This window comes from Zea mays, chromosome 9 (genome assembly GCF_902167145.1).
Source record: "Zea mays cultivar B73 chromosome 9, Zm-B73-REFERENCE-NAM-5.0, whole genome shotgun sequence".
In the NCBI taxonomy this organism is placed as follows: Eukaryota; Viridiplantae; Streptophyta; class Magnoliopsida; order Poales; family Poaceae; genus Zea; species Zea mays.
Genome location: NC_050104.1, coordinates 50914120 through 50941286, shown reverse-complemented (window position 1 = coordinate 50941286; position 27167 = coordinate 50914120). Strand labels below are relative to the sequence as shown.

The 27167-nt window shown below is 44.7% G+C and overlaps 1 protein-coding gene across 1 annotated transcript; it reads left to right on the top strand.

Annotated features, from left to right (window-relative positions):
- The first annotated feature begins 12449 nt into the window (after positions 1–12449).
- Positions 12450–16502, top strand: LOC103638366 (uncharacterized). Its single transcript, XM_008661298.4, has 3 exons — positions 12450–12797; positions 15263–15328; positions 16309–16502. Exons 1-3 carry the CDS (start codon positions 12515–12517, stop codon positions 16362–16364), a joined length of 405 nt encoding a protein of 134 aa, XP_008659520.1. The 5' UTR covers positions 12450–12514; the 3' UTR covers positions 16365–16502.
- The last annotated feature ends 10665 nt before the right edge of the window (positions 16503–27167 follow it).

The window sequence follows — 27167 nt, the reverse complement described above, 5'->3', positions numbered from 1 at the left end:
GGAGCAGCGGTCACGTTGTCAGCCAAGCTTACGTCCCATCCGGGGGCAGCGAGAGAACCCTCTCTCACGGCGTGAAGACGACGCATCCGTGTTCTGTTCCTCGAACGGCTCGCGCACGCGCAACGGCCGCCCCGCGAACCGCTCGCTCCGTCGCATTAACTCCGCGGCGGGACAGGCGGCGCCTCTGGCAGGAGAAGCAAGCGACGCTTCGCCTTCGCCATAATGACAGCGTCAAAAAAGGTACGCCACGTCATTCGATTTCGTATCCTTTTCCTTTTCCTCTTTCTCTCTCTTACAACAGGGACCGGGAAAGGGGGATACCCCGAAAAGGATCCTTCTCCGTGAAGGAACCAGGCTCCGAGCCTCCCTACTGATCAGAGGTTCGAAGGCTGGCCCCTCGGAGGGGTTCAACAGCCGCCTCAGAGCGCGTGGGCTCCACACCCACTACTGGTCAGAGGTTCGAAGGCCGGCCCCTTGGAAGGGTTCAACGGCCGCCTCAGGCCACTCGGGCTCCACGCCCACTACTGATCAGGGGTTCATAGGCTGGCCCTCGAAGGGTTCACAGCCACCTCAGACATAGAGCGAGGGATGACCCTGGGTACGTTCGATACATAACCAAGGCTTGGGCTACGCTCCCGAGGTACCTTAGGACATTTTCGAGACCAGCGGGAACGATCTTGTAACGGAATCCCATCAGAGGGAGGCATCGAGCCCTCGGACCCCGTCGACAGGGGACCGGGTCCGGCAGATCACCCGCAGGTACTTTTGGGCGCGCCTCTGGGCCTCTAGCCGACCCCGAGCAAATGGGGCACAGACGTCCGCTCGGATTACCCGCCGGCAGCTCACTAGAGACACCATGTTCGTCGCCCTCCGAGGGCAACATGGCGCTTTCCCCCCTCCTCCTTGTGGAAAGGCGACGCAGGGGCGTATGTAAAAAAGTCGAGTCTGTCCCTGACCGTCCTCTCGCCCTGCGCGGAGGCTCGGGGGCTGCTCTCGCAAACCCGGCTCCGGCCAAACCGTTGACAGCGTCAACATACCAGCCCGAGAACTTGGGATCCGACCGTGCACCCGGGCTACGGCCAGCTCGCATGAGGGAACGACCAGACCAGCCGAAGCATTGCGTGAGGCATTAAGACCTCGGAGGAGTCAAACCACTCCTCCGAGGCCTCGGGGGCTACACCCGGTGGGTGCGCTCGCGCGCACCCACCGGAACGTAATGCAACCGAGAAAGGCTGGTCCCCTTGCAAAAAAGTGCGACAAAAGCCTCCAAGCGAGTATTAACACTCCCTTCGAGGCTCGGGGGCTACTGTCAGGGACCATAATTAGGGGTACCCTCAAGGCTCCTAATTCTCAGCTGGTAACCCCCATCAGCACAAAGCTGCAAAGGCCTGATGGGTGCGACTAAGTCAGGGATCGGTCCATTCGAGGGACTCGATCACGCCTCGCCCGAGCCCAGCCTCGGGCAAGGGCAGCCGACCCCGGAGGATCTCCGTCTCGCCCGAGGCCCCCCTCCAGCGACGAACATACTTCCGGCTCGCCCGAGGCCCAGTCTTCACCAAGAATCAACCCTGGCCAAGTCGCCACGCCAACCGACCAAATCGCAGGGGCATTTAATGCAAAGGTGGCCTGACACCTTTATCCTGACGCACGTCCTTCAGTCGACAGAGCCGAAGTGACCGCAGTCACTTCGCCGCTCCACTGACCGGCCTGACAGAAGGATAGCGCCGCCTGCGCCGCTCCGATTGCTGCGCCACTCGACAGAGTGAGGCTGACAGGCAGTCAGGCCCGACCTCAGACACCATAGGAAACTCCGCTTCGCTCGACCCAGGGCTCGGACTCGGGCTCAGCCCCGGAAGACGGCGAACTCCGCTCCGCCCGACCCAGGGCTCGGACTCGGGCTCAGCCCTGGAAGACGGCGAACTCCGCTCCGCCCGACCTAGGGCTCAGACTCGGGCTCAGCCCCGGAAGACGGCGAACTCCGCTCCGCCCGACCCAGGGCTCGGACTCGGGCTCAGCCCCGGAAGACGGCGAACTCCGCTCCGCCCGACCCAGGGCTCGGACTCGGGCTCAGCCCCGGAAGACGGCGAACTCCGCTCCGCCCGACCCAGGGCTCGGACTCGGGCTCAGCCCCTGAAGACGACGAACTCCGCTCCGCCCGACCCAGGGCTCGGACTCGGGCTCAGCCCCGGAAGACGGCGAACTCCGCTCCGCCCGACCCAGGGCTCGGACTCGGGCTTAGCCCCTGAAGACGACGAACTCCGATCCGCCCGACCCCAGGGCTCGAACTCGGGCTCAGCCCCAGAAGACGACGAACTCCTCTTCGCCCGACCCCAGGGCTCGGACTCAGCCCTGGCCTCAGCCGACGGTCTCCGCCTCGCTCGACCCAGGGGCTCGGACTCGACCTCGGCCACGAAAGACAGACTCGACCTCGACCTCGGAGGAGCCTCCACATCGCCCAACCTAGGGCGCGGACCGACCATGTCAACAGGAGGCACCATCATTACCCTACCCCAAGCTGACTCAGGCTACCGGGAACAAGACTGGCGTCCCATTTGGCTCGCTCCGCCAGACAAGTGATGATGGCGCCCTGCACGCTCTATGACGACGGCGACTCTCAGCCCCCTTACGGAAGCAAGAGGACGTCAGCAAGGACTCGACAGCTCCGACAGCTGTCCTTCCGCCAGGCTCCAGCGCTCCTCCGACGGCCACGACACCACACGAACCGGGTGCCAAAACCTCTCCGACCGCCACGATGGCGTGTACTTAGGGCGCTAGCTCTCCTCCGCTAGACACGTAGCACTCTGCTACACCCCCCATTGTACACCTGGATCCTCTCCTTACGCCTATAAAAGGAAGGACCAGGGCCCTCTTACAGAGGGTTGGCCGCGCGGGGGGACGGGACGACGCGTAGAGTCCCTCGCTCTCTCCCACGCGGACACTTGTAACCCCCTACTGCAAGCGCACCCGACCTGGGCGCAGGACAACACGAAGGCCGCGGGTTTCCCCTTTTTGCCTGTCTCCCTCCTTTGGTTCCCCCCTTCGTGCTCCGTCTCGTGCCGACCCATCTTGGCTGGGGCACGCGGCGACATTTCACTCGTCGGCCCAGGGACCCCCCGGTCTCAAAACGCCGACAGATGTGCTGTCGTCGGTAGCGGCTAATATCGGCTTCGAGCTTCGGGAAACCGATACTCTTTGATAGAGTACCGATAACCTTTGCTCCGGTCTGATCTCGGATGCAGCCTAGCTTCTCATCATCAACACCTCCGAAGAGAAGTGCCCCTGGCCGATAGCCGCAAGAAATGGCATACTCTTTTAATTCTTCTTTTTCGGCTTTTGTTAATTCTTGACCAACCAAGTTTTGAAAATTGAAAATTTCATCTTCCAGTGTTTCTTCGGCAATTTCTTTCTTTTTCTCAGCCTCTGGGGCCGAAGCCTCTTCGGTGGCTCCAGCAGCTTCTTCTGCGACCATGTCTAGCAGAATTTTATCTATATCAAGAGCCATACTTTCCAAATTAATATCTTTGGCTCTAGTAGCTTTGGCATCTGTGGCCTCCGAAGGTGCAGCTTCAGTAGCTGTTGTGCTTTCAATAGTCGGCACCTTCGGAGTTGAAGCCTTTGGTGGTGTTGCTTCAATCACTTCTGTCACAGTAACAATCCTTTGCCTCTTTGGCCTAGGTGCCTTTGTTTTTGTGGGCTCCTTTTCCTTATGAAAAAGCTTCGTCAGATGTAGCCCCAATGGACTTAGTTTGATAGGCAAAGTTTCAGTCATTACCTTTAGGATTTCCTCTATTTCAGTAGCAGAAGATGTTGCAGAAGTCTTCTCTTCCTCATCAATTAATTTTTGCTTTGGGGTCGAGGCCTTTCTTTTCTTCGAAGCAACTGCTTTCGCCTCAGATTCTTGTTTCTTCTTCTTTGATTGATCTTCGTCATCTTTATTCAAAGCACTAGCCACTCTTTTTCTTTTTAGTCAGGATATTCAAAGCCTATAGCATCCATCACTCGGTTTAGCCTTCGTTTCGGATGGGTGCCGAAGTCCGCTGTCATCAATTGATCCTCTTTTTTAGAATAATTTCCAAGAATTTCGTTGCACATTACTTCGATTGTATCCAGCCATTCTTGGCAGGGTACTTTGAAATGTCTCTTGAACTTGTAGGTAAGACAACCGAATAAGCTCTCCTTTCTCCTTTTCCCCCTCTAGTTTCGACATTTCCCACTCCTTCAAAGTCGGAAATACTATGAAGGCCAAAAATTCCTGCACTAAGTCTCTAGTGCCAATATAATCTGCAATTACTCGAAATTCAGCCAAGGCAATCTAGCTCGGGCTCCCCGGTAACATGTTGCACGGGGGTCTTGTTTCTCCGAAGGTCAGTTCTAACGGACTCTGGACCAATTTATCTTCATCTTCGTCAACTTTGACATAAAACCATTCAGATTTCCATCCTGCTGGCCATTTGCTTCGGTAACTAATCACTGGGAACTTTGCAGTTTTGCGGTAAGCAAAGTTGTAGCAGCCAAAATTTTCATGCAAACCATCTCCCCTAGCCTTGGTTTGGTAGTGCAGTTCGTGTACTCGGCAGAAACCTTCGGCGAATGGTTCCACCCCTGGCTTCGGAGGGCCCAGATATAAACACTCAGCCTAACGATAGCGTTAGGTGTCAGCTGATGAAGGTAGATCCCATATTTCTTCAACACATTAGCAATCATCTTGTTCAGAGGGAATCTTAAACCATCTTTAAAAAGACTTTTGAAAACCACCACTTCATTTTTTCCCGGCTTCGGGATAGTTTCTTCTCCACCAAAACGAATCAATTCCTTCTTTGCTTCACTAAGATAGCAAAGCTTCACCATCTTAGGAAAATCAGCTTCGGAGATGGTGGACTTTCCGAAGTCCAGGTGGCTAGGCTTGCTTGGCACTGCACTGCTGTAATCATATTTGGAATCAGTTTCTTCAACAGCAGCCCGTTCTGCTTCGGCAGCAGGGATGTCCTCCGGTGTTACCAACCCAGAGCGCTTCATTGCTTCCGAAATAGGAACAGTCTCAGCAGCTTCAGTCTCATCTCCCTCACGATCGACCCGAGCAGTAGAGCGAACTCTAGCCATTTGATTATGACTTACTTGAAATTTTTGGTGTTGACTTTTCTGTTTTTTCCGAAGCTCTTACTCTTGTGCTGAAGCAGAATCACAATCGAAGTTTCGTCTGAGCACGATGATTAAGCTTCGGCTATGATTAAAAATTTGGCAGCAAAACAGTGCAATAGCAATGAATGTCGTGGTAACTTCACACCTACCTGTCTGTTTATATAGTGCCGCAGGTGGGAAGGTGAATCGGCGAGGTCTCCAGCACCGAACAAACAGTCACCCGCACTCACTGAACGGTGGGCCACAGGGTCCGAGAAGGTGAATCGCTGGCGCGCGCGTAATTGCTGCAAGATGGGGGGCGCGCGACGATTATTTTAATTGTTTCTCGCCAACAAGCTCAGGGAAGGTGTTTTTTGGATCTTCGGCGTCCCGAAGCCTAGAAGACTTTTTCACGGGTCAAGCTTGTTATGAAAAACGATCTAGCACCGCGAAGGGGCTACTGTTGGGGGTATGCTTCGTAGCCGAAGATCCTAAAAAGAACACCTTCGAAAGGTCTTCTCAGAAGCAAGCGCCGAAGCTGTTATCTATAAAGCTTTGGCACAAAGACAAATCTCAAGATGAAGGGTCGAACCGACTTGAAAATGAATTGACTTAAAGACCCATGATGTTTTGTGTCATTATTGTAGTCGATTGTAAAGGATATAAATATAATTTTGCGCAGGTTGCATCCTGTGCCTATAAATAGGTGAACAGTATCCCGACACTGTTCACGCGATCCTGTAATCACTGGCACGTTACGCTTGAATTATTGCTTTCCGCCAAGGCGAAGGTATTAATGTACCCAAATATTATGTTTTAATACTTATATATTCATATAATAAAACATGTTAATATACTTTATACTTTTATATTTCATTTCTCATTGTTTGTTGTTTTACAAATATGATCACGAAGGTTAAATCTTCGTGATATTTTACTCATAACCTTCGTCCGAAGCTCATTAAATCCTTGGGGAGATAATGCTTCAGCGTTCGAAGGACATTTATATTTAACATCTTTGTGTTGCCTTGTTCTTAATTCGAAGCATTTGAGAACAAGTCCCCAACAATGTCTACACCTTGTTAGCACTGGGCTAACCCTCAACACTTTTAGATTGTTTGTCCTTAGCCTGAGCTTTCTCAACATTAAGAGAGGCAATTAGATCTGAGACTTATATTTATGTCCTCTTGTGCTTGGGTGTAGCAGCAAAATCCCTCAACGAAGAAGGCAACTTAACAATGATGACTCCAGCTACAAACTTATTGGGTAGGTTTATCTTTAGGTGCTCAAGCTCCTTTGTCATGCATTGTATCTTGTAGTCATGATATCGCTCCATGATATACAGCTCAATGTCAACATCTGTCCTGCCATATTTGGCTTCTAGGGCATCCCATAACTTTTTAATGTTTGTATGATGTAGGTACACATCAGGTAGGCGATCAACAAGTGTACCAATCACACCTCTCATAAAGAGAGTGTTGGATACCCAAAACTAAGATTACCCTCAAGTTTTCCTTTAGATACCCAAAGCACTTGCATGGCAGAGGCCACAAAATCATTCTTGTTTGCCATCTCTTGAGCTGCTCGCTAGAGAATTTATGAGGCCTTAGAGCATCGAAAAATCCAGCCATAAAACCAAAGTTCCTATAATAATGTTTTTGGATTATTGAAAAAATTAAGACAATTGGTTTTAATTTTATTTAAAAGTAAAGCATGCCTATGGCGACAAACGTGTACAGAAAGCGAATAGATCCAAACATGCACATCATGTCAATTAAAATTAGAACTTATAGTAGTCAAACCACGTCTAAATATATTAAATGAAATAGTATGAAAGACATGATAAAAGGGAGATGGTTGTACATTTGTTCTTTTGTGGCGATCGAGTAGAGAAGACGACACTAACATTCAACACCGTCATGTTGTTGCTAATGACGTGAAACGTCTCCATGACAATGAGGAAGACGAGCCGTGGCGATGAAGTTGAAGACGATGACGACATTCAACACCATCTTGTTGTTGCTAATGACGTGAAACGTCTGCTCGACAATGAGGAAGATGAGCCATGGCGATGAAGTTGAAGACGATGAGGAAGCGACCGAGCAGTCATGCAGAGCGTTTTCCAAAAATCCTATCCATCCTCTCCCGGAGCAGGATCCCTAAAGGCAATGGTTTTGACACATGCTCTGACATTCATTAGTGCACGTCGACTATCAGGATGAAATAGCGTGCAAAGTTAGATGTGTTTGTTGTGTTGTGTTTTTCGGTGCCAGCACATGTACGTATTTATAAGAAGAAACCATGTTCGATGTTGTGGCTATCAAAAAAGAGTCGATTCTAAAAAATCCGAACGACACCAGATAAGGATCCAATGATCCACATTAGGTAAGGATTTCAGAATAAGTGGCAAAACAAATTTACAAAAGAAAGTTGCATGTGCGCAAGGCTTGGACTCTGATTTTGGCAGAACATTCACGTGCATGTCGTGCACCCTTCGTATGACGAGATGAGCAGTGTGCATATGTTCTTCCTTCTACCTCTCACCTAACACATGCAAGACCATGGAGAGCACTCAACTAGTTATTCTCTCCACATTAACTAGAAAGGTCAGACTAAATATTGTCTTAGAGGAAGTTTAGTAATACATCCAACTGTCGATTGTAAACCTTATCATTTAGTCTATGCATATAATAGTTAGCTCTTCACTATTAATGTAGGATCTTACTTATCTTTTTCGTAAAGTTGATTACCGACTATAAGTTTACAATCTGCTTCTTCATTAAGTAGACGGTCTGCCACCCTAGAGAGAGGAATGGAGCTCTCTGCATAAGTCGCAAATGGTCCACGCTCACGTAGATAGTACCCTAGGTCTTCTCTCTCCTTGTAAACGGAATCAAGATGCGCTAAGTGATTGGCCCAAGAGAACGCCAACAAATCCAAAACTATAAATTACGTCTTCAACTCTCCTGCCATTTCCGTCGTCAAGTCATGAGTCGTGATGGTCTAGCTCCTTCATAGATAGGTCAACGATCATCAATGCCATCATTACCTATCGAACAGGAGTGGTAGTACTAGTAGGGCGCTCGTTTTTTACCACCTCGGAACTGGTGTGCGTATGTAGAAGTGACGTCTACTACTGGCTATTTTGACCTACGCGATGCACTTGGTCGAGCGTCGAGGGCTGCATCGCCAACCTCCCGCCTCCATTGTTTTTGTTCACTAGTACTATATGCTTTTTACCTATAACAACAATTTAGGGTTAGTTTGATAACTCCTTTTTTTAAAGGATTTCCATTTTTATGGTTAGTTTAAGAACCCTATTTTTATAGGATTTGTATTTTTCTAAAAGAAATTGGTTTATTTTTCCTTGAAAAAATATGAATCTCTTGGGAAAATAAAGTTCTGAAACTTGGTCTTAAAAATTAGTTCATTTTATCTTGTAAAAATAGAAATCCCTTAGAAAAAAGTTCTCAAACTAGCCCGTATTAATGTTTTTCACTGCCGCCGGTGGAAAAGGTGAGTAAGGACTAGTTTAATAACTCCATCCATTTTTCTAAGAGAAAATAAACTAATTTCTTTTAAAAAAATGGAAATGCCTTGAAAAAATTTGGTTGCCAAAATAGCTCTAAAACGGGATTTGATACATATGCTAAAGAATCACTAGTATAATCTACTTTAAAACCCATATAAGTGAACTTCTAGATACCATTTTTTAAACATGCGCCACTTAATCTATTATGAAAGATAGCTTTCTAGCATAAACTGCATGAATCAAAATTTGATTTTCCACCATATTACTACAAAACTCATTATGTACATCATGATTAATCTCTACTATATTGAAACACCAGTTTTTCTAATTCGACGGTTTCCACCATCGTCATACCCCCACATTTAATATGAAAAATGCTAAAATTATGTGCAAATGGATGTTGGAACTTGCTGTCACGTGGCCAAGCTAATCCAAACAGTGGGAGAACAGGGATGAGTTGATGCTTGTCAACATAGTGTATTAGAGCAACGGTGTTTTTCAGCCCCCTGCAATAGGGTACAGTGTGGGGGTATTTATAGGTAATCAGGGGACAGTTTCACCTTGACAAATACAATTATGCCTCCGGTTACCTACATTATTCCTAGAATATTCCCCTCTAAAGAGTTATTACAGGACATTACAGCGTGATTAGGTACAACACGGACGAACACACCATTAACTCTACCCACACAGTGTATTACAAGTGGGACCAGGTGGCCCAAGGCAGTTTGACAACGCGTGGATGGCGACAGAAGCCTTCGTGCGGTAGGTCTTCGGTAGTCGGTGAGGCCTTCGCCGTTCCTGGCTCCTGCGGGAACCGACAAGGCCTTCGTCTGCTTCGTACGCTCCCTCCATCTTAGGGCCTTCGCTCGATCAGTCTTCGTCTTCCTTCGCTTTTCCTCTGTCATGATTTATCCTTCTTACGAAACAACCGAGCAAGGGGGTACGCCTTCGCTCCAACAATTGATATGGTTGTTAACTTTAAACCAACTTTCACACTTACCTTGCCAACGGAACACAAACATGTTTATATTTTATATACTATACTTAAGCATAAATAGAAACAATCTCAATGTACGAACACTTTCCTAGTAAATAATTAAAGCACTCGTTTCTTGGTTCCATGGTTTCCATTGTTGTCGTGCCCCCCATATTTAAATTAAAAAATAGTTGTTGAATTTAAACTCACGTTTACACCCACCTAGCCAATAGAGCATGCATATATTTGTGTTTTATATTTATACTTATGTATAAATAGAAACCATATATGAGAACTTTGCTAGTGATTAATTATAACATACCGAATTAAGTTTCCATCCATGACTAACCAAATAGTATATGTATATATACATCAAAGTTTTCATTCATAAATTTTATGAAGTCAATAATAATTATCTTTGTTTAGTTCTAGCCTAGCAAAATCCACAAGATATCGAAACTCTCGTTATGCTAACTCAGAGGCAGGGACGGAGCCAGAAAAAATAGTAGATCTAAACTAAACCGCTACAGTATATAAGTTCCTTCTATATTATATTGTATACATCTTAAATTCAGGGGAGGCTCTAGTAGAGCTCCATGGGCTCGGAAAGCGATAGGGGGCTTGAGCCCTTCCCACTCCACCGCTAGCTTCGTCTCTGCTTAGAGGTATCGTCATGGTATTTCTCATCGAAGTGAGTAATGTTGTTTATGATTAATTTTGAATGTATCCTCAAGATTATTATGCTTTGAATGACAATGATATACCTACAAAGAAAATGTATAGTCATTGTATACTTACAAGTGGTCAATGCTTTTGCAACACTAATGAAAAACTTCACATATCACTATTACTTACTCCATGCGCTCCAAAATATAGTTCTTTCTAACCCTCATTTTTCTGTCCACATTTGAATAAATGATAATGAAACTATATTCATAGACCGATTAATGAATGCATGTTTAGTCAAAAACAAATTATATTTTAGAATGGATAGAGTACTTTGCTAGAGTTTGTGGTGTATCATCTGTTTTAGGAGGTGTTTGGTTTCTAGGGACTAATTTTTAGTCCATCCATTATATTCCATTTTAGTCTCTAAATTGTAAAATACGGAAACTAATTCCGTATTTGAAAATTGAAGGACTAAAATAAAATAAAATAATAGTCTCTAGAAACCAAACACCCTTAAGAAACCCACACAATACAATAATACTCATAGAGAACTGATTTAGGTAGTTTCTTGTGGCAACGGTTATTTAGTTGCTTATATACATACATATACTACATATGTATGACCTTTATTTAAAAATTACTGGCCATTTGAACTTTATGGATAATAAGTTAATTTTTTATTTTACATCGTCTTTTTATCCATAAACTTATGCTACTTGTGTGCCCTATAAAGCTTAACTAAAATTATGCAGTCATTTCATAACTATCGTCGCTAATATAGTAATGTTAAAATGTATGCATGTATACCTGGACTTTTTGTTCTATAAGGACTGGTTTGGCAGCCATAGGAAAAAAACCCATGGAAAAAATCTACCAAGGGGATTTAAATGGCACTTCAATTTCCTAAGAGGATTTTCCCTACCATCCTTTGGCAACCAAGGGTTTAGTCCAAAGCTGTTTTAGTCCTAAAACGTAGCAAGCAACAACTCTATACTACTAGATTGGATGAGAACTTTATCCATCATCAGGAAATAGTTCATCCATAGCTATTTGATGCTATAAACAATAATTCAAAAATCAGGAAAAAATCAAACAAAGTAAACTGAAGCATAGTAAATTAGTTCATCCATCATCACATCACACTTTATCCATCTTCACAATAGTTTGTCAAGCAAACTGAAGTAGTAAAAAACAGTACAAGCATCATCATCAGCAAACTGAAGCATCAACACAAACTAAAGCCATTATCAACAAAATGTTTGTACCAGAACACTGCTTTTCATGAGTCATGTGCTAGATTGTGAAGACACCGTCAACAAAATACATCTATTTTTCTTACTAGAGCACCAATAGCAAACTAAAGCCACTGTCAACAAAAGATGCGCTCAAATTTGTTCCTTCAGGTAGATATGGTAGAGGCAGCGACAGGAGATGGAAAGAGGTACTGCAAGGAAGCATAGTGTTAAAACAAACATGCAACAAATCAATCAGAAGTCAGTATCTAATACACTGCAACAGCCAAGGCAGTTGCTGTAAACCCTAGTATAGAGTACTCATGACTCTAGTCATTTGAAATAATAAAGGAGCTATTTTGATTATGTGACTTATTCATGAGGAATAATTCTTTTAAACAAATACTAAATAAACACATGGAATTATGCATCATGCTAGATTTCCTTGGTTGTGCATTTAATTTAAACCTGAAGTTTGAAATTGGCTAATTTAAATTTGAAATTTGAACTCAAACTATAAATAAAAAGAAAACAGAAAAGAAAAAGAAAAAGAAAAAAAGAAAAGGAAACGTGTGCTGGGCCAAACCCCCCAGCCGACCTATCTATCCACCTCGTGCGGTCATGAAAGCCCACTACGACAGACTGGTGCCGACAACAGGGGCCCACCGGTCAGTCTCACATTACTGCGCCCACATGTTGCCATTTCGCTCACTGGCAGGTGGCGCCCATGGGGCAGACTCGTTCTACTTTGGCGCTGTTCTCTCACGCGTTCTCTACGTGCGGGGGATAATTTGTCAGCCACTCAGCGCATATTTCTCTCAGCTCGGGTCGATGACATGTGGGCCCATGGTTGCTGTAGATCTCCCTGCAACGGACTCTCCGTAGCTCTGTAGCTCCTCCTCATGCCGTGCAAGCTACCGTTGACCCAAACCAACTCTGCGAATGTTGGGAGGAGGGGGGCTATAACCTGACGCGCCGAACGTCATGCCTCGACCTATTCATTGCCAGCGAAGCAAACTCCAATCTCCAGCAAGCGCGTCGTCGTGTGAGAAAAAGAGCAGAGCGCCACCGTGTGGGGGATTCTGTCCAACCGTCGATTTGACCCTGCGATCCAGACTGGGGCAGCTCCGCGACGTCGTGAGGGAAGATGGGTGCCTCGCGCCTTTTAATATTAGCAAGCCGGGAGCCTGGGATTGCTCATTGGAGCAGGCACAAGCCTTCCGCCCATGCCTTGCCGCAGTGCTGCCGCCTCGCATCCTCACTGTTGGTGAGTATCCATCCCACTTCCTCGCCATGGTCTTATAGAAGTGTACTGCAAGTTAATCGAGGGATTACGGCGGGAATCAGGTGGACGCCCTACTCCGATGAGGGCGCTGTCGTGCCCCTGTTCTAGCGCCGTCGTTGTTGGATGTGGGGTAACCGGGCAAGGATGACCATCGATCTAGCTCGGGACGACCACGATTAGAAGAGAATACCCCTTCGATTATATTACACACGGACCGTTGTGATCGAATCCAAGGGTCACGTTCTCGTAAACCCTAGTCGTTGATCTCGTGTTGGACGATTCAGATTAGCACATGAAACTACCCCATTGCGACTGTATGATCTGGCCTTTGATCGGTTGGCTGGCGGTTAGGGCGTTGCGTGGGCCTCGGATCGTAGATCCTTGATTCGAGGGCTCTCATAGCACACTAATCATTTAAACGCGCCAATCTAATCTGGGTCATCCATGTCCGATTTGATGGCCTATATGCGATGGTACCCCTTCAGTCAGTGTAATACTCAAAGTTGTATGCAAAGAACAATAGAGAGATATCCTCAATTTTATGTGCCTTATTTGCATCATAAAAAGAGCACCCATATAATTGAGAGTGATTAATTAAAACCAATGATTCTAAAATAAACTAAAGTGCATCATGTTGGAGTTTTACATGTTTGTGCATTAAATAAAAATAATAAGGATAATAAGATAATAAATGCTAGAAGTTAAACCAAACCCTAAATTAAAATTAGGGTTTTATAAAATGGGAAGAAGAGAAATGATATAAAATATATATATCATGTCTAAATTATATCTCTAAAATTGTAAGTTAACCTCACACAAATAAATGAGAAGGAATTTGGCACAAATTCGAATTTAAATTCGAATTCAAACTAAACCTTAGAAATGAAGAAAATAGAAAGAAAAAGATAAAAGAAAAAGAAAAGGAGAACTTACCGGGCTGCAGATCCCCCATTTGGCCCACCAGGACATTCATCCCGTGCAGCCCATTAGCCTCGTGGCCGAGCGCGCCGACAGCTGGGTCCGTGCGGCAGCCTCACCCCCTGTTGCGTGCTCACTGTGGTGTGGGTCCCGCTGGCAGCCATCGCCGCTTGTCCCGCTCGCGCTCCGTTTCACTGAACTCGGGACCCCACCTGTCACCCCCTTCCTTCGCACGGCTGCGTCAACAGCGGTCGCGTGATCCGCGGCGAGCACCTTCCGGGGATCTCGCTGACGCCGTTGCAGCTGCGGCTCAGCCCACCCCTATATCCGTGGCCACGATCCATTGCCTCTCTCCGTTCCACAGTTTCCCCTAATTTCCAGTGCCGCCCTATCACCGAGAGAGAGAAAGAGTAGTCCCGCCGCCGCGGCCACGAATTCATGCTCCTATCGCCGTTTTAGCCTCAAGTTGTGATCGGAGCCCGTCGCCAGGATATACCGCTTGATTCGGGAGCCCCCTCGTGTGACTTGGGTGACCTGGCGCGGGTGAATCGCTCGCCGGAACCTTACATCCGCCGCGGTACCGCACCTCACCGTGGCCAGGGCTGTCCGCGCTACCAACTGAGGTGAGAAACCCCTTTCCGTAATCGCCATCACCCCCTCTAGGTTTGGCACCGACCAATTTTGAGTTTGGAGCGTCCAGCCGTGGAATTGCGCGTCCAGCCGATGATGCTCCGCCGTGGGCGGACTGTGCGTCTCCGTCGTGTAGAATAGGGCGAGAAGAAGAACTGTGGACCGTAGGATCTCGGGTTGACGGTTCTGATTAGATCAGTGATACTCCCTTCGTTCGGACCGTCGATCTCGAATCGGACGATAGGCGCTTACCTCTGCATTCATTAAATTGTGACCGTTGATCTTAGATCGTGTGGATCCCTCGGCGTACCGGTTCGCGCGTTTGCTGATTTAATCTGGACGCGTGATTTCTAATCGGACGGTCGATATTAGCCGATACCCTTTCGGCTGTTAGTCTTGCGTAAGAGCCCCTGGAATATTATAGAATCAACCCGCAGTCCTCAGAGTACTATTCATTGTGTCTCGGTAAACTTGCGCCAGAACCCCTGCGCTTTCTAGAATTCGAGGCCCAGTCCAGAGACGTTTAAAAACAGATAAATAATATTAGAAATTCATTTTTAATACAAAAACAAATCTAGAAACTTGTAAAATTCATAGAAATTTCATTTTTGGTCCAAATTGAACCATTTCAATTTCTAAAATTTTGTAATAATATTCTCTATCAATTAGTATCACTGTTTTGACATGAACTCAGTTAGAAAATTAATTTATCATCTAATCATATTTTAATCACATTAAACCTTAGGAAATTCATAACTTGAAATCTATAACTCCAAATTTAGTGATTCCAGTTCCTATGATCTCATTTTAATGTATAGATTTTACTGTATATTTATTTACATGTTTGGTGTGATGTTGATTTTGGCTATACTATGTATGTATTGTGTTGATGCGAATAGACGAGCAAGCCACTGTGGAATCTGAGGTTCAGCAAGTAGAGACTGCTGAGCAGGAGCTCGTTGAAGGCAAGTTGTGTCCTTGATCACTTCTTTTACCTATTCATGTTCTTATTAATCATAATGATCTGCATAGGTTAATTCTGATGGGACCCAATAGGTTACCCTAGATTTTGACTATCTTTATACCTTGTTTCACCACTGGTCTTACTACTAAATTTTTGGGTAGTACATGCTATCGCTTTATGTGGCTTTGGGTATAAAGATATTTATCACTCATTGTCATACCTTTTTATTATCTATTTATTATTTACTATTCATGATAAGATCATTATGTTAATGGGAACATGTAGAACCACCCGGGAAAACAGTGCTACCACAAGGGTATAATGGGACACCCTTGGCTGATTAACTAGGAAAGCTAGTGGAGGGCTGCCTTACCCGAAAGGGGCAAGGGCAGTAGGGGAGTGGTCAGTGTAGGGGGGTCCTTGGGTTGATTTTGCTGCGATGGCGGTCAGGCAAGAACCCTGCACTGGAGCTTCCTATAAACTGTAGCGGGTAGTCTGAAGCTAGTGGAACTTTGTAAAGGCCTCGTAGTGGTACCCTGCCTCGCTTCCTCGGTAGAGGTGTATGGAGTCTGATCAACTCCGTGGCAAATGGGTAACACGACTTGTGGGTAAAGATGCGCAACCACTGCAGAGTGTAAAACTGGTATACTAGCCGTGCTCACGGTCATGAGCGGCTCGGACACTCACATGATTAATTTATGGAACTTAAACTTAATCTGTCATATCATTGCATTTGGGATTATTTTATTATTACTTTTATTTATTATTTCTAAGGTTTGGTATTTACTTACACTTAGTAACTGCTAATAAAATTTTGACCAACTTCTAAAAGCAATGCTCAGCTTCAGCCTTTATTTCATTGATCAGCCTTACACTACATGAACTCCCACCTTTGGTGAGTTCATGTCACATTATTCCCCACAACTTGTTGAGCGATGAACGTATGTGAGCTCACTCTTGCTGTCTCACACCCCCCAACAGGAGAAGAACATGTGGTTCAGGAGGAGCCACAAGGCGAGGAGTATGATCTGATCTAGGTGGCGTTTCTCAGTTGACATTGGCGCCGACGATCCTTAGTTCGTTTTATATTTATTATTTTATTTTGTAATAAGTCTTCCGCTATGTAATAAATACTCTGATGTTTTATGACATTTATCTCTATACACTCTGTTCATATATATGTTGTCTTCTTGGCGCATGTATGAGATGCACCTGGCTTTGTTCCTTAAAGCCGGGTGTGACAGAAGTGGTATCAGAGGAAATGTTGACTGTAGGACGAAACCTAGATAGAAATGGACCTACTTATCTTATTCTGATTCATTCTATACTTACCTTACTCTGATTCTTTCTACACATATCTTGATCTTGTCTCACCTTCTACTGTTCTACTCTAATCATTCTTATCTTTTCTATTCTGAGACAAGATGGATTTCACACCTTGGAATCCCTACCCCTATGACATTTTTAAGAGATAGGAGGCCTAAGACCAAAACAAAACTATTTTCTATATTTAAAAATGTTGTTTGATTGTTCTGATGATAAATGCTTGATTTGCTTCTTTGATTGATTGAAACATTATAGTTGGGCATCTTAGCATGTACCACTATAAGGTATTGAATTAGCTATGGTAGATAAAACATTAAACTGCTTAGCTAATAAATCCCCCAAAGTAACACGATTCGTAATTACTCGCCTCGTCTACAATTCTTCCTTTCTTACCCTATGTTTCCAACCCAGATGGGCTACCCCTATAGTGTTAGAAGAGAGCACTATAGACGTAATCCTTGGTATGTCATGGTTAAGAAAGGCAAAGGCAGTTTATGCACTGTGCTAAAGGAACCATAGAACTCACCAGTTCCAAAGGAGAAAGATTTGAAGTTGGAATTGCAGTAACTACCGCCACTTGACTAGCGGTATTCTTAGTCGATGGGAAGTTTGTTGGTGACAACATCCGTGTGGTTAAGGATTTTCCGGATGTCTTTCCAGAGGAGTTACCAGGGATGCCACCAGATACAGAAGTTGAGTTTGTCATAGATCTCTTACCTGGAACTGCTCCTATTTCTAAATGGACATATAGGATGTCTATAGAAGAGTTAAAAGAACTCAAGAAGCACTTAACAGAGTTGCAAGAGGCTGGGTACATTTGATTGAGTTCTTCACCTTGGGGAGCAACGGTTCTATTTGTACAAAAGAAGGACGGATCACAGCAGATGTGTGTGGATTATAGGTCCCTTAATGATGTTACCGTGAAGAACAAGTATCCGTTACCCCGCATTGAAGATTTATTTGATCAGATGCGAGGTGCTAGAGTATTCTCGAAGATTGATCTCCGATCCGGTTACCACCAGATGAGGATTAGACCATCGGATATTCCCAAGACGGCTTTCTCAACCCGATATGGATTATATGAGTTTACTGTTATGTCATTTGGATTGACCAATGCACCAGCTTATTTCATGAATTTGATGAACAAGGTGTTTATGGAGTATTTGGACAGATTCGTCGTGGTGTTCATCGACGATATTCTTATCTATTCTAAGAATGAAAGTGATCATGAACAACATCTAAGGTTGGTGCTACAGAAGCTGCGAGATAATCAACTCTATGCTAAGTCAGCAAGTGCGAGTTTTGGATTGACAAGGTGCCATTCCTTGGTCATATTATTTCTAATGGAGGAATAGCAGTGGATCCTGCTAAAGTGAAGGAGATAATGGAGTGGAGAGTGCCCACTACAGTTACTGAGATTCGGAGTTTCTTGGGACTCGCAGGATATTATCGGAGATTTATTGAAGGGTTCTCTAAAATTGCCAAGCCTATGACCTCGCTTTTGGAGAAAGGAAGAGAATTCAAGTGGGATGAGAAATGCCAAGAAAACTTTGATCAATTGAAGGAGAGACTAATGTCGCCACCAGTATTGGTTATGCCAGATCTACAGAAGGGATTTGACATTTATTGTGATGCATGTGGCCAAGGACTTGGATGTGTGCTCATGCAAGAAGGACATGTGATCGCCTATGCGTCTCGTCAGTTGCGAAAACATGAATTGAACTACCCCACTCATGATTTAGAGCTGGCAGCAGTTGTGCATGCTCTTAAGATTTGGAGACATTACATTATGGGAACTAAGTGCCAAGTATACACAGATCATAAGAGTTTGAAGTATATATTCACTCAGAAGGATCTCAACCTTAGGCAACGTCGTTGGTTGGAGCTCATTAAGGATTATGATTTGGAGATTCACTATCACCCACGCAAGGCAAATTTGGTTGCAGATGCCTTGAGTCGGAAAGAGCATGTTCACTCCGCTTTTGTTGTCCAGCTACCCGATGAATTAGCAAAAGATTTTGAGAGGCTCAACCTGGGAATTGTTACACACACGGAAGGAGTCACCATTGAATTGGAACCTACCTTGGAGCAAGAGATTCGTAAAGGTCAGGTTGGTGATGCAAAAATCCAAGAGATTAAGGATCTGATTACTGAGGGTCGAGTTCCGGAATTCACGGAGGATGAGCAAGGTACTATATGGTTCAAAGATCGGATATGTGTTCCAGAGATTGATAGCCTCCGTGAGACTATATTGAAAGAAGCCCATGATTCTGATTATTCTATCCACCCTGGTAGCACTAAGATGTATCAAGATTTGAAGCAAAAGTATTGGTGGTATGGACTGAAAAGAGATGTGGCTGCTCATGTGGCTAAGTGTGATGTATGTCAAAGAGTCAAGGCCGAACATCAACGACCAGCTGGACTATTGCACCCATTGAAGATACCTGAGTGGAAATGGGAAGAAATTGGTATGGATTTCATTGTTGGACTACCCCGCACCCCAGCAGGATATGACTCTATTTGGGTAATTGTGGACAGATTGACAAAAGTCGCTCATTTTATACCTGTGAGGACTAATTATACGGGAGCCAAGCTAGCAGAATTATATATGACTCGGATAGTTTGCCTACATGGTGTGCCTAAGAAGATCGTGTCTGATCGAGGATCGCAGTTTACTTCTCGATTTTGGAAGAAGTTGCATGAGAGCTTGGATACAAGGTTGAATTTTAGCTCAGTCTACCATCCCCAGACTGATGGACAGACAGAGAGAACTAATCAAGTGCTGGAAGATATGTTAAGAGCTTGTGCTCTCAAGCATGGTGGCAGTTGGGAAAAGAGCTTACCCTATGCTGAGTTTTCTTATAATAATAGCTACCAGGCCAGTTTGAAGATGTCACCATTCGAAGCTCTGTATGGTAGAAAATGCAGGACTCCCCTGTATTGGGATCAAACTGGAGAAAGACAGTTCTTTGGGCCTGAACTTATTCAAGAGGCAGAAGAACAAGTTCGAATGATAAGAGAAAATTTGAGAATTGCACAATCCAGGCAAAAGAGCTATCCTGATAATAGGAGAAGACTACTGGAGTTTAAGGAGGGTGATCATGTCTATTTGAAGGTGTCACCACTCCGGGGTATGAGGAGATTTAAAGTTAAAGGAAAGTTGTCCCCTCGCTTCATTGGACCTTTCTTGATCTTAAAGCGAGTGGGAGAAGTTGCATATCAACTGAAGCTACCCGATCACCTGTCAGATGTACATGATGTGTTTCATGTGTCCCAGCTAAAGAAGTGCCTCAGGGTACCTGAGGAGCAGTTACCAATGGAGGACCTTAGTGTTCAAGATGATCTGACCTATGCTGAGTACCCTATCAAGATCCTGGACACATTGACTCGAGTTACAAGAAATAAGGTGATAAAGATGTGCAAAGTACAATGGAGTCACCATGGTGAAGATGAAGCTACTTGGGAGAGAGAAGAAGGGCTTCGCATAGATTTTCCCCATCTTTTCCCTAGTCCTTCCTAAATCTCGAGGACGAGATTCTTCTTAAGGGGGTAGGATTTGTAATACTCAAAGTTGTATGCAAAGAACAATAGAGAGATATCCTCAATTTTATGTGCCTTATTTGCATCATAAAAAGAGCACCCATATAATTGAGAGTGATTAATTAAAACCAATGATTCTAAAATAAACTAAAGTGCATCATGTTGGAGTTTTACATGTTTGTGCATTAAATAAAAATAATAAGGATAATAAGATAATAAATGCTAGAAGTTAAACCAAACCCTAAATTAAAATTAGGGTTTTATAAAATGGGAAGAAGAGAAATGATATAAAATATATATATCATGTCTAAATTATATCTCTAAAATTGTAAGTTAACCTCACACAAATAAATGAGAAGGAATTTGGCACAAATTCGAATTTAAATTCGAATTCAAACTAAACCTTATAAATGAAGAAAATAGAAAGAAAAAAATAAAAGAAAAAGAAAAGGAGAACTTACCGGGCTGCAGATCCCCCATTTGGCCCACCAGGACATTCATCCCGTGCAGCCCATTAGCCCCGTGGCCGAGTGCGCCGACAGCTGGGTCCGTGCGGCAGCCTCACCCCCTGTTGCGTGCTCACTGTGGTGTGGGTCCCGCTGGCAGCCATCGCCGCTTGTCCCGCTCGCGCTCCGTTTCACTGAACTCGGGACCCCACCTGTCACCCCCTTCCTTCGCACGGCTGCGTCAACAGCGGTCGCGTGATCCGCGGCGAGCACCTTCCGGGGATCTCGCTGACGCCGTTGCAGCTGCGGCTCAGCCCACCCCTATATCCGTGGCCACGATCCATTGCCTCTCTCTGTTCCACAGTTTCCCCTAATTTCCAGTGCCGCCCTATCACCGAGAGAGAGAAAGAGTAGTCCCGCCGCCGCGGCCACGGATTCATGGTCCTATCGCCGTTTTAGCCTCAAGTTGTGATCGGAGCCCGTCGCCAGGATATACCGCTTGATTCGGGAGCCTCCTCGTGTGACTTGGGTGACCTGGCGCGGGTGAATCGCTCGCCGGAACCTTACATCCGCCGCGGTACCGCACCTCACCGTGGCCAGGGCTGTCCGCGCTACCAACTGAGGTGAGAAACCCCTTTCCGTAATCGCCATCACCCCCTCTAGGTTTGGCACCGACCAATTTTGAGTTTGGAGCGTCCAGCCGTGGAATTGCGCGTCCGCCGATGATGCTCCGTCGTGGGCGGACTGTGCGTCTCCGTCGTGTAGAATAGGGCGAGAAGAAGAACTGTGGACCGTAGGATCTCGGGTTGATGGTTCTGATTAGATCAGTGATACTCCCTTCGTTCGGACCGTCTGTAAGTGCAATCAACCCTAATTCAGGGTTTTGGTGATTAATGACAAAACAAACTAAGATTCTAACAAGTTTGCTCCTAGTATGTACACAGTATTTCTACAGACAGGGGAAGCACAGATCCTACGAGCATAAAAGTATAAAGCACAGCGGATTTAAAATTCCACATCAAATGGCGTGCTCCATGTGCTCTGAAACAACGGCAGTGCTAAGTTTATAATTCTTGAGTCATAGGAATCGCCGTACAATTAAGAGGGATCCGCGACGGTTAAGTAAGTTGTGAAACGAGCCAAGTTCAATTCTTTTGAAAACTCCTTTGAGATCATTTTTCCCAGATCATGAATGCTCTTGAGAAAAAACAAATTTCACTTCCCACAAAGTCTCTCCCTTTGTTCTCTTCAAAATTCTCCAAGTTTGGTTTCAGCCCCCAAAACCGGTTCAACCGGTCCTGAAACCGGTTCAACCGGTTTCGGTACTGTTCACCCTGCCACCTCTGCTCTGACCTGTCTGACAGTCAGAGCTGTCAGAAAAGTCGCAGCAGATATTTTTCAGAAACCGGTTGAGCCGATTTTTGTCCCTACTCAGCCGGTTTTAAAACCGGTCCAGTGTCCGGCTGAGTAGACCAGTGGACCGGGATCCCCCTGGCAGAAACCGGTTCAACCGGTTTGTAAACCGGTTCAACCGGTTTTTGTCCTTTTTCTCCCAACGGCTGCCAGCTTTTGGGGGATCCTTTATATACCCCCTCACACTCTCTCTCTCATTTACTTCTGCCTCTCCCACGAATCTTTGGCTGACCAACCCTCAAACAAGAGCATTCACTTCACCTCTCATACCCGCATTCGCATCTCCTTCAATCATTTGAAGGACCCTTGGTGTGAGGTGAACTCGATCGAACTCGCTGTCAATTTCATCTCGATTCTCCCATTCTCTTGTTCTTGAGCTCGTTGCAAACTTAACCGTGTGCGGATTTGTTACTCTTGGAACCTCGTGTTCCTTGACGGTTAGAGGTTGCTTGGGAGTCTCCAAATCTGTGGACGACTCCAAGAAGTTTGTATCACCTGCTCCTTGAGCAGATTTGAGAAGAGATTGCCTTGACCTTTGTGGTCGGCTTGTGGAGGATTAGGGTTGGAAAAGACCCGGCCCTTTGTGGGTTCCTCAACGAGGAGTAGGACACCTTTGTGGTGGTTGCCGAACCTCGGGTTATATCTCGTGTTCTTGTGTGTTCTTGTTAAGCACTTCATATTCGGTGGTTGGTTCATATTATTCATTCAAGTAGTTCTTGTGTAGGGCAAATCTTTAGCTATTTTCTTTACTACTTCGCATTTGTTCAATAGATTATTAAATTTAAGTTGAGTGGGTTCAAACCTGTTCAGTTGTGATTAAAATCGACTGAACCGGTTTGCACCGGTGCAACTTTAATTTAACCTATTTCGAAATTTTTAGTGAAAATTTTCAGGTGTAGCCTATTCACCCCCCCTCTAGGCTACTTTCAATTGGTATCAGAGCTTCGTGCCTCGTTTTACGCTTAACCGCGTGAGGAAACGATCATGTCTACACAACGGGACCATGTGGATCCTCTCCTCGAGGAAATCCCCGTCACATCTTCCGGTGAGGAAGTGGACCCCAAGGTCCTCGACCTCGCCATGAAGATTGCCGAGAAAATGTTCCTCAAAATGAAAGAGGAAGATGCTAGGAAAAAGGCCGAAGAAGAGGAATCAAGAAGAAAGGCCGAAGAAGATAAAGGTAAGGGAACGTTTGATTATAATGACGATCTAGTGGATCTTTTGGTGTCTAAGGTATTGAGCAAGGTAAGCCTCAACACCGAAGGATCATCTACCAAAAGCAAAGATAATGACTTTAGCAAAGTTCAATTCGATTACTCTAGAAATTATATTCCCAACTTCTCTTCCGCCCCACTTGGAAAGTTACCAACTCTTAGTGAGTTGAACTATGATGAGTGGGCCGACAAGATGAAGTCGCATTTAATCGGTGTGCATCCTAGTCTTTGGGAGATTGTTAATGTAGGTATGTATAAGCCCGCCCAAGGAGAAGAGATGACTCCGGAAATGATGCAAAAGGTTCATCGAAATGCTCAAGCAGTGAGCATAATTAAAGGAAGTCTTTGTCCGGAAGAATACCGGAAGGTTCAAGGAAGAGAAGATGCTCGTGACATTTGGAATATTCTTAGAATGTCACATGAAGGAGATCCCAAAGCTAAAAGACATAGAGTTGAAACTTTGGAAAGTGAGCTTGCAAGATATGATTGGACAAAGGGTGAGTCGCTCCAATCACTCTTTGATCGATTGATGGTATTGGTCAACAAAATAAGAGTTCTTGGGAGTGAAGATTGGAGTGACTCCAAGGTCACAAGATTGTTCATGAGAGCTTATAAAGAGAAGGATAAAAGTCTTGCAAGGATGATAAGGGATCGTGATGATTATGAGGACATGACGCCTCATCAATTATTTGCAAAAATTCAACAACACGAGTCCGAAGAAGCCCCCATCAAGACAAGAGACTCTCATGCCTTGATCACAAATGAACAAGACAATCTCAAGAAGAGCAAAGACCACAAAGCAAAGAAAGTGGTCGAGACCTCAAGTGATGAAGATAGCTCAAGTGATGAAGACACAGCTATGTTCATCAAAACTTTCAAGAAATTTGTAAGGAAGAATGACAAGTTCCAAAGGAAAGGAAAGAAGAGGGCATGCTATGAATGTGGCCAAACCAGTCATTTCATAGCGGATTGTCCTAACAAGAAGGAACAAGAAGCCAAGAAGGAATACAAGAAGGACAAGTTTAAAAAGGGAGGCAAGGCCAAGGGATACTTCAAGAAGAAGAAGTATGGACAAGCTCATATTGGTGAAGAATGGAACTCCGATGATGAGAGTTCTAGCTCCGAGGAAGAGGAAGTGGTGGCAAATGTGGCCATCCAATCTACATCAAGCGCGTAACTCTTCACCAACCTTCAAGATGACTCCTACACTCCAACTTGCCTCATGGCAAAGGGAGATAAGGTAACTTTATTTAGCAATGATTTTTCAAATGATGATGATGATGATCAAATTGCCATGAAAAATAAAATGATTAAAGAATTTGGCTTAAATGGATACAATGTTATCACAAAACTAATGGAAAAGCTAGATAAAAGAAAAGCAACTCTTGACGCTCAAGAAGACTTGCTTATCCTTGAAAAGGAAAGAAACCTAGAGCTTCAAGAGTTGATTCACAATAAAGATAAAGAAGTAATTAACTTGAAAACCTCTATTGATAACCTTGCAAATAGAAAGAATGCACTTGAATCAAGCATGTTAAGCTTGAATGTTCAAAATCAAGAACTTCAAGTGCAACTTGAAAATTGCAAGAACATCAATGCCCCCACTTTAGTATTTGAATCTAAGTCTAGCTCTAATGATGATTCTTGCAAGCATTGTGCCAAATATCATGCTTCTTGTTGTCTAACTAACCATGCAAGGAAGCATAGCCCACAGGTGAAGGTCAAAGAAATTTTGAAAAGATGCTCTAGCAATGATGGGTTAAAGAAAGTTGAACCCAAGTACAAGTCCCTTAAGCCCAACAATGGTAGAAGGGGGCTTGGGTTCAACTCATCCAAGGAAAACCCTAGCACAGTGCATAAGGGGTGGAGATCCCCCAAGTTCATAGAGGGAACCACTCTATATGATGCCTTGGGGAGGATCCACTCCTCAAATGACAAGTCATCTCAGGTAAAGGTTAACTTGAGTTCCACAAAGAATAAGATGAAGGAAGTGGGATCCTCAAGTGGACAAAAATCTAATGCTCCCATTTCCCACTCATATCTTTGTGATTATATGTTGACTTGGGATTCAGGGAAATTGGTTGTGAAATATGTCGGTGCCTACACTAAACAAAAAGTCATGAAAAGAAGTGTGTGGGTACCCAAGGCTATAACTAACACTGTAGGACCCAATTCAATTTGGGTACCTAAAAGTATAGCCTAAACTTGTTTTGCAGGTCTACTCCTCTGGTGGGTCAAGTTGGGTGCTTGACAGTGGATGTACAAATCACATGACCGGGGAGAAAGACATGTTTCATACACTGCAACTAACTCAAGAAGCACAAGAAATTGTGTTTGGAGATAGTGGCAAGAGTAAGGTGATTGGTATTGGTAAAATTCCTATCTCTGACCAACAATCACTCTCAAATGTTTTATTAGTAGATTCCTTGAGCTATAATTTGTTGTCCATTTCACAACTTTGTGGAATGGGTTATAATTGCTTATTTTCGGATGTGGATGTGAAGATCCTTAGAAGGGAGGACTCCTCAGTTGCCTTTACCGGTCGCTTGAAGGGCAAGCTTTATCTTGTTGATTTCACAACAAGTAAAGTGACGCCTGAGACTTGTTTAGTGGCAAAATCCGACAAGGGTTGGCTATGGCATCGCCGGCTAGCCCATGTCGGTATGAGAAATTTGGCCAAACTTCAAAAGGATAATCACATCATTGGACTAACAAATGTTGTATTTGAGAAAGATAGGGTTTGTGGCGCATGTCAAGCAGGAAAGCAACATGGAGTCCCACATCAATCAAAGAATGTGGTCACAACAAAGAGGCCATTGGAGCTTCTTCACATGGATCTCTTCGGACCTGTGGCCTACATTAGCATTGGTGGTAGTAAGTATGGTTTAGTTATTGTTGATGATTTTTCTCGATTCACTTGGGTTTTCTTTTTGAGTGACAAAGGTGAAACTCAAGAAATTTTAAAGAAATTCATGAGGAGAGCTCAAAATGAATTTGAGCTCAAAATCAAGAAAGTGAGAAGCGATAATGGGACGGAATTCAAGAACACAGGTGTCGAAGAATTCTTAGGAGAAGAGGGAATCAAACATGAGTTCTCGGTGCCTTACACTCCACAACAAAATGGTGTTGTGGAAAGAAAGAACCGGACTCTAATTGAAGCTGCAAGAACCATGTTGGATGAATACAAAACACCTGACAATTTCTGGGCAGAGGCGGTCAACACCGCCTGTCATGCAATCAACCGCCTCTATCTTCATAAGATCTACAAAAAGACTGCTTATGAGCTTCTCACTGGTAACAGACCTAAAGTTGATTATTTTAGAGTATTCGGTTGTAAATGTTTTATTCTTAACAAGAAAGTCAAGAGCTCAAAGTTTGCTCCTAGAGTGGACGAGGGTTTCTTGCTTGGTTATGCATCAAATGCGCATGGATATCGTGTTTTCAACAATTCCACCGGTCTTGTTGAAATAGCGATAGACGTGACATTTGATGAGTCTAATGGCTCGCAAGGGCATGTTTCTAATGACACTGCAGGAAATGAAGAACTACCTTGTGAGGCCATAAAGAAACTTGGCATAGGTGAGGTGAGACCTCAAGAAAGGGATGATGAAGAAGGAACCTTGTGGATGACCAATGAGGTAGTTGATGTGGGTGCAAGGGTGGTGAGTGACAATGTCTCCACCCAAGCAAACCCATCAACCTCAAGTCATCCAAACCACGAAGAAAATCATCAAAGGATGCCAACAGTGGTAGAAGATGAACAAGAAAATATTGATGGTGAAGTGCCTCCTAATCAAGTAACTGATGAGGAAGAGCAAATACAAAGACATCCATCAGTGCCTCATCCAAGAGTCCATCATACAATTCAAAGGGATCATCCGGTGGACAACATCCTGGGTAG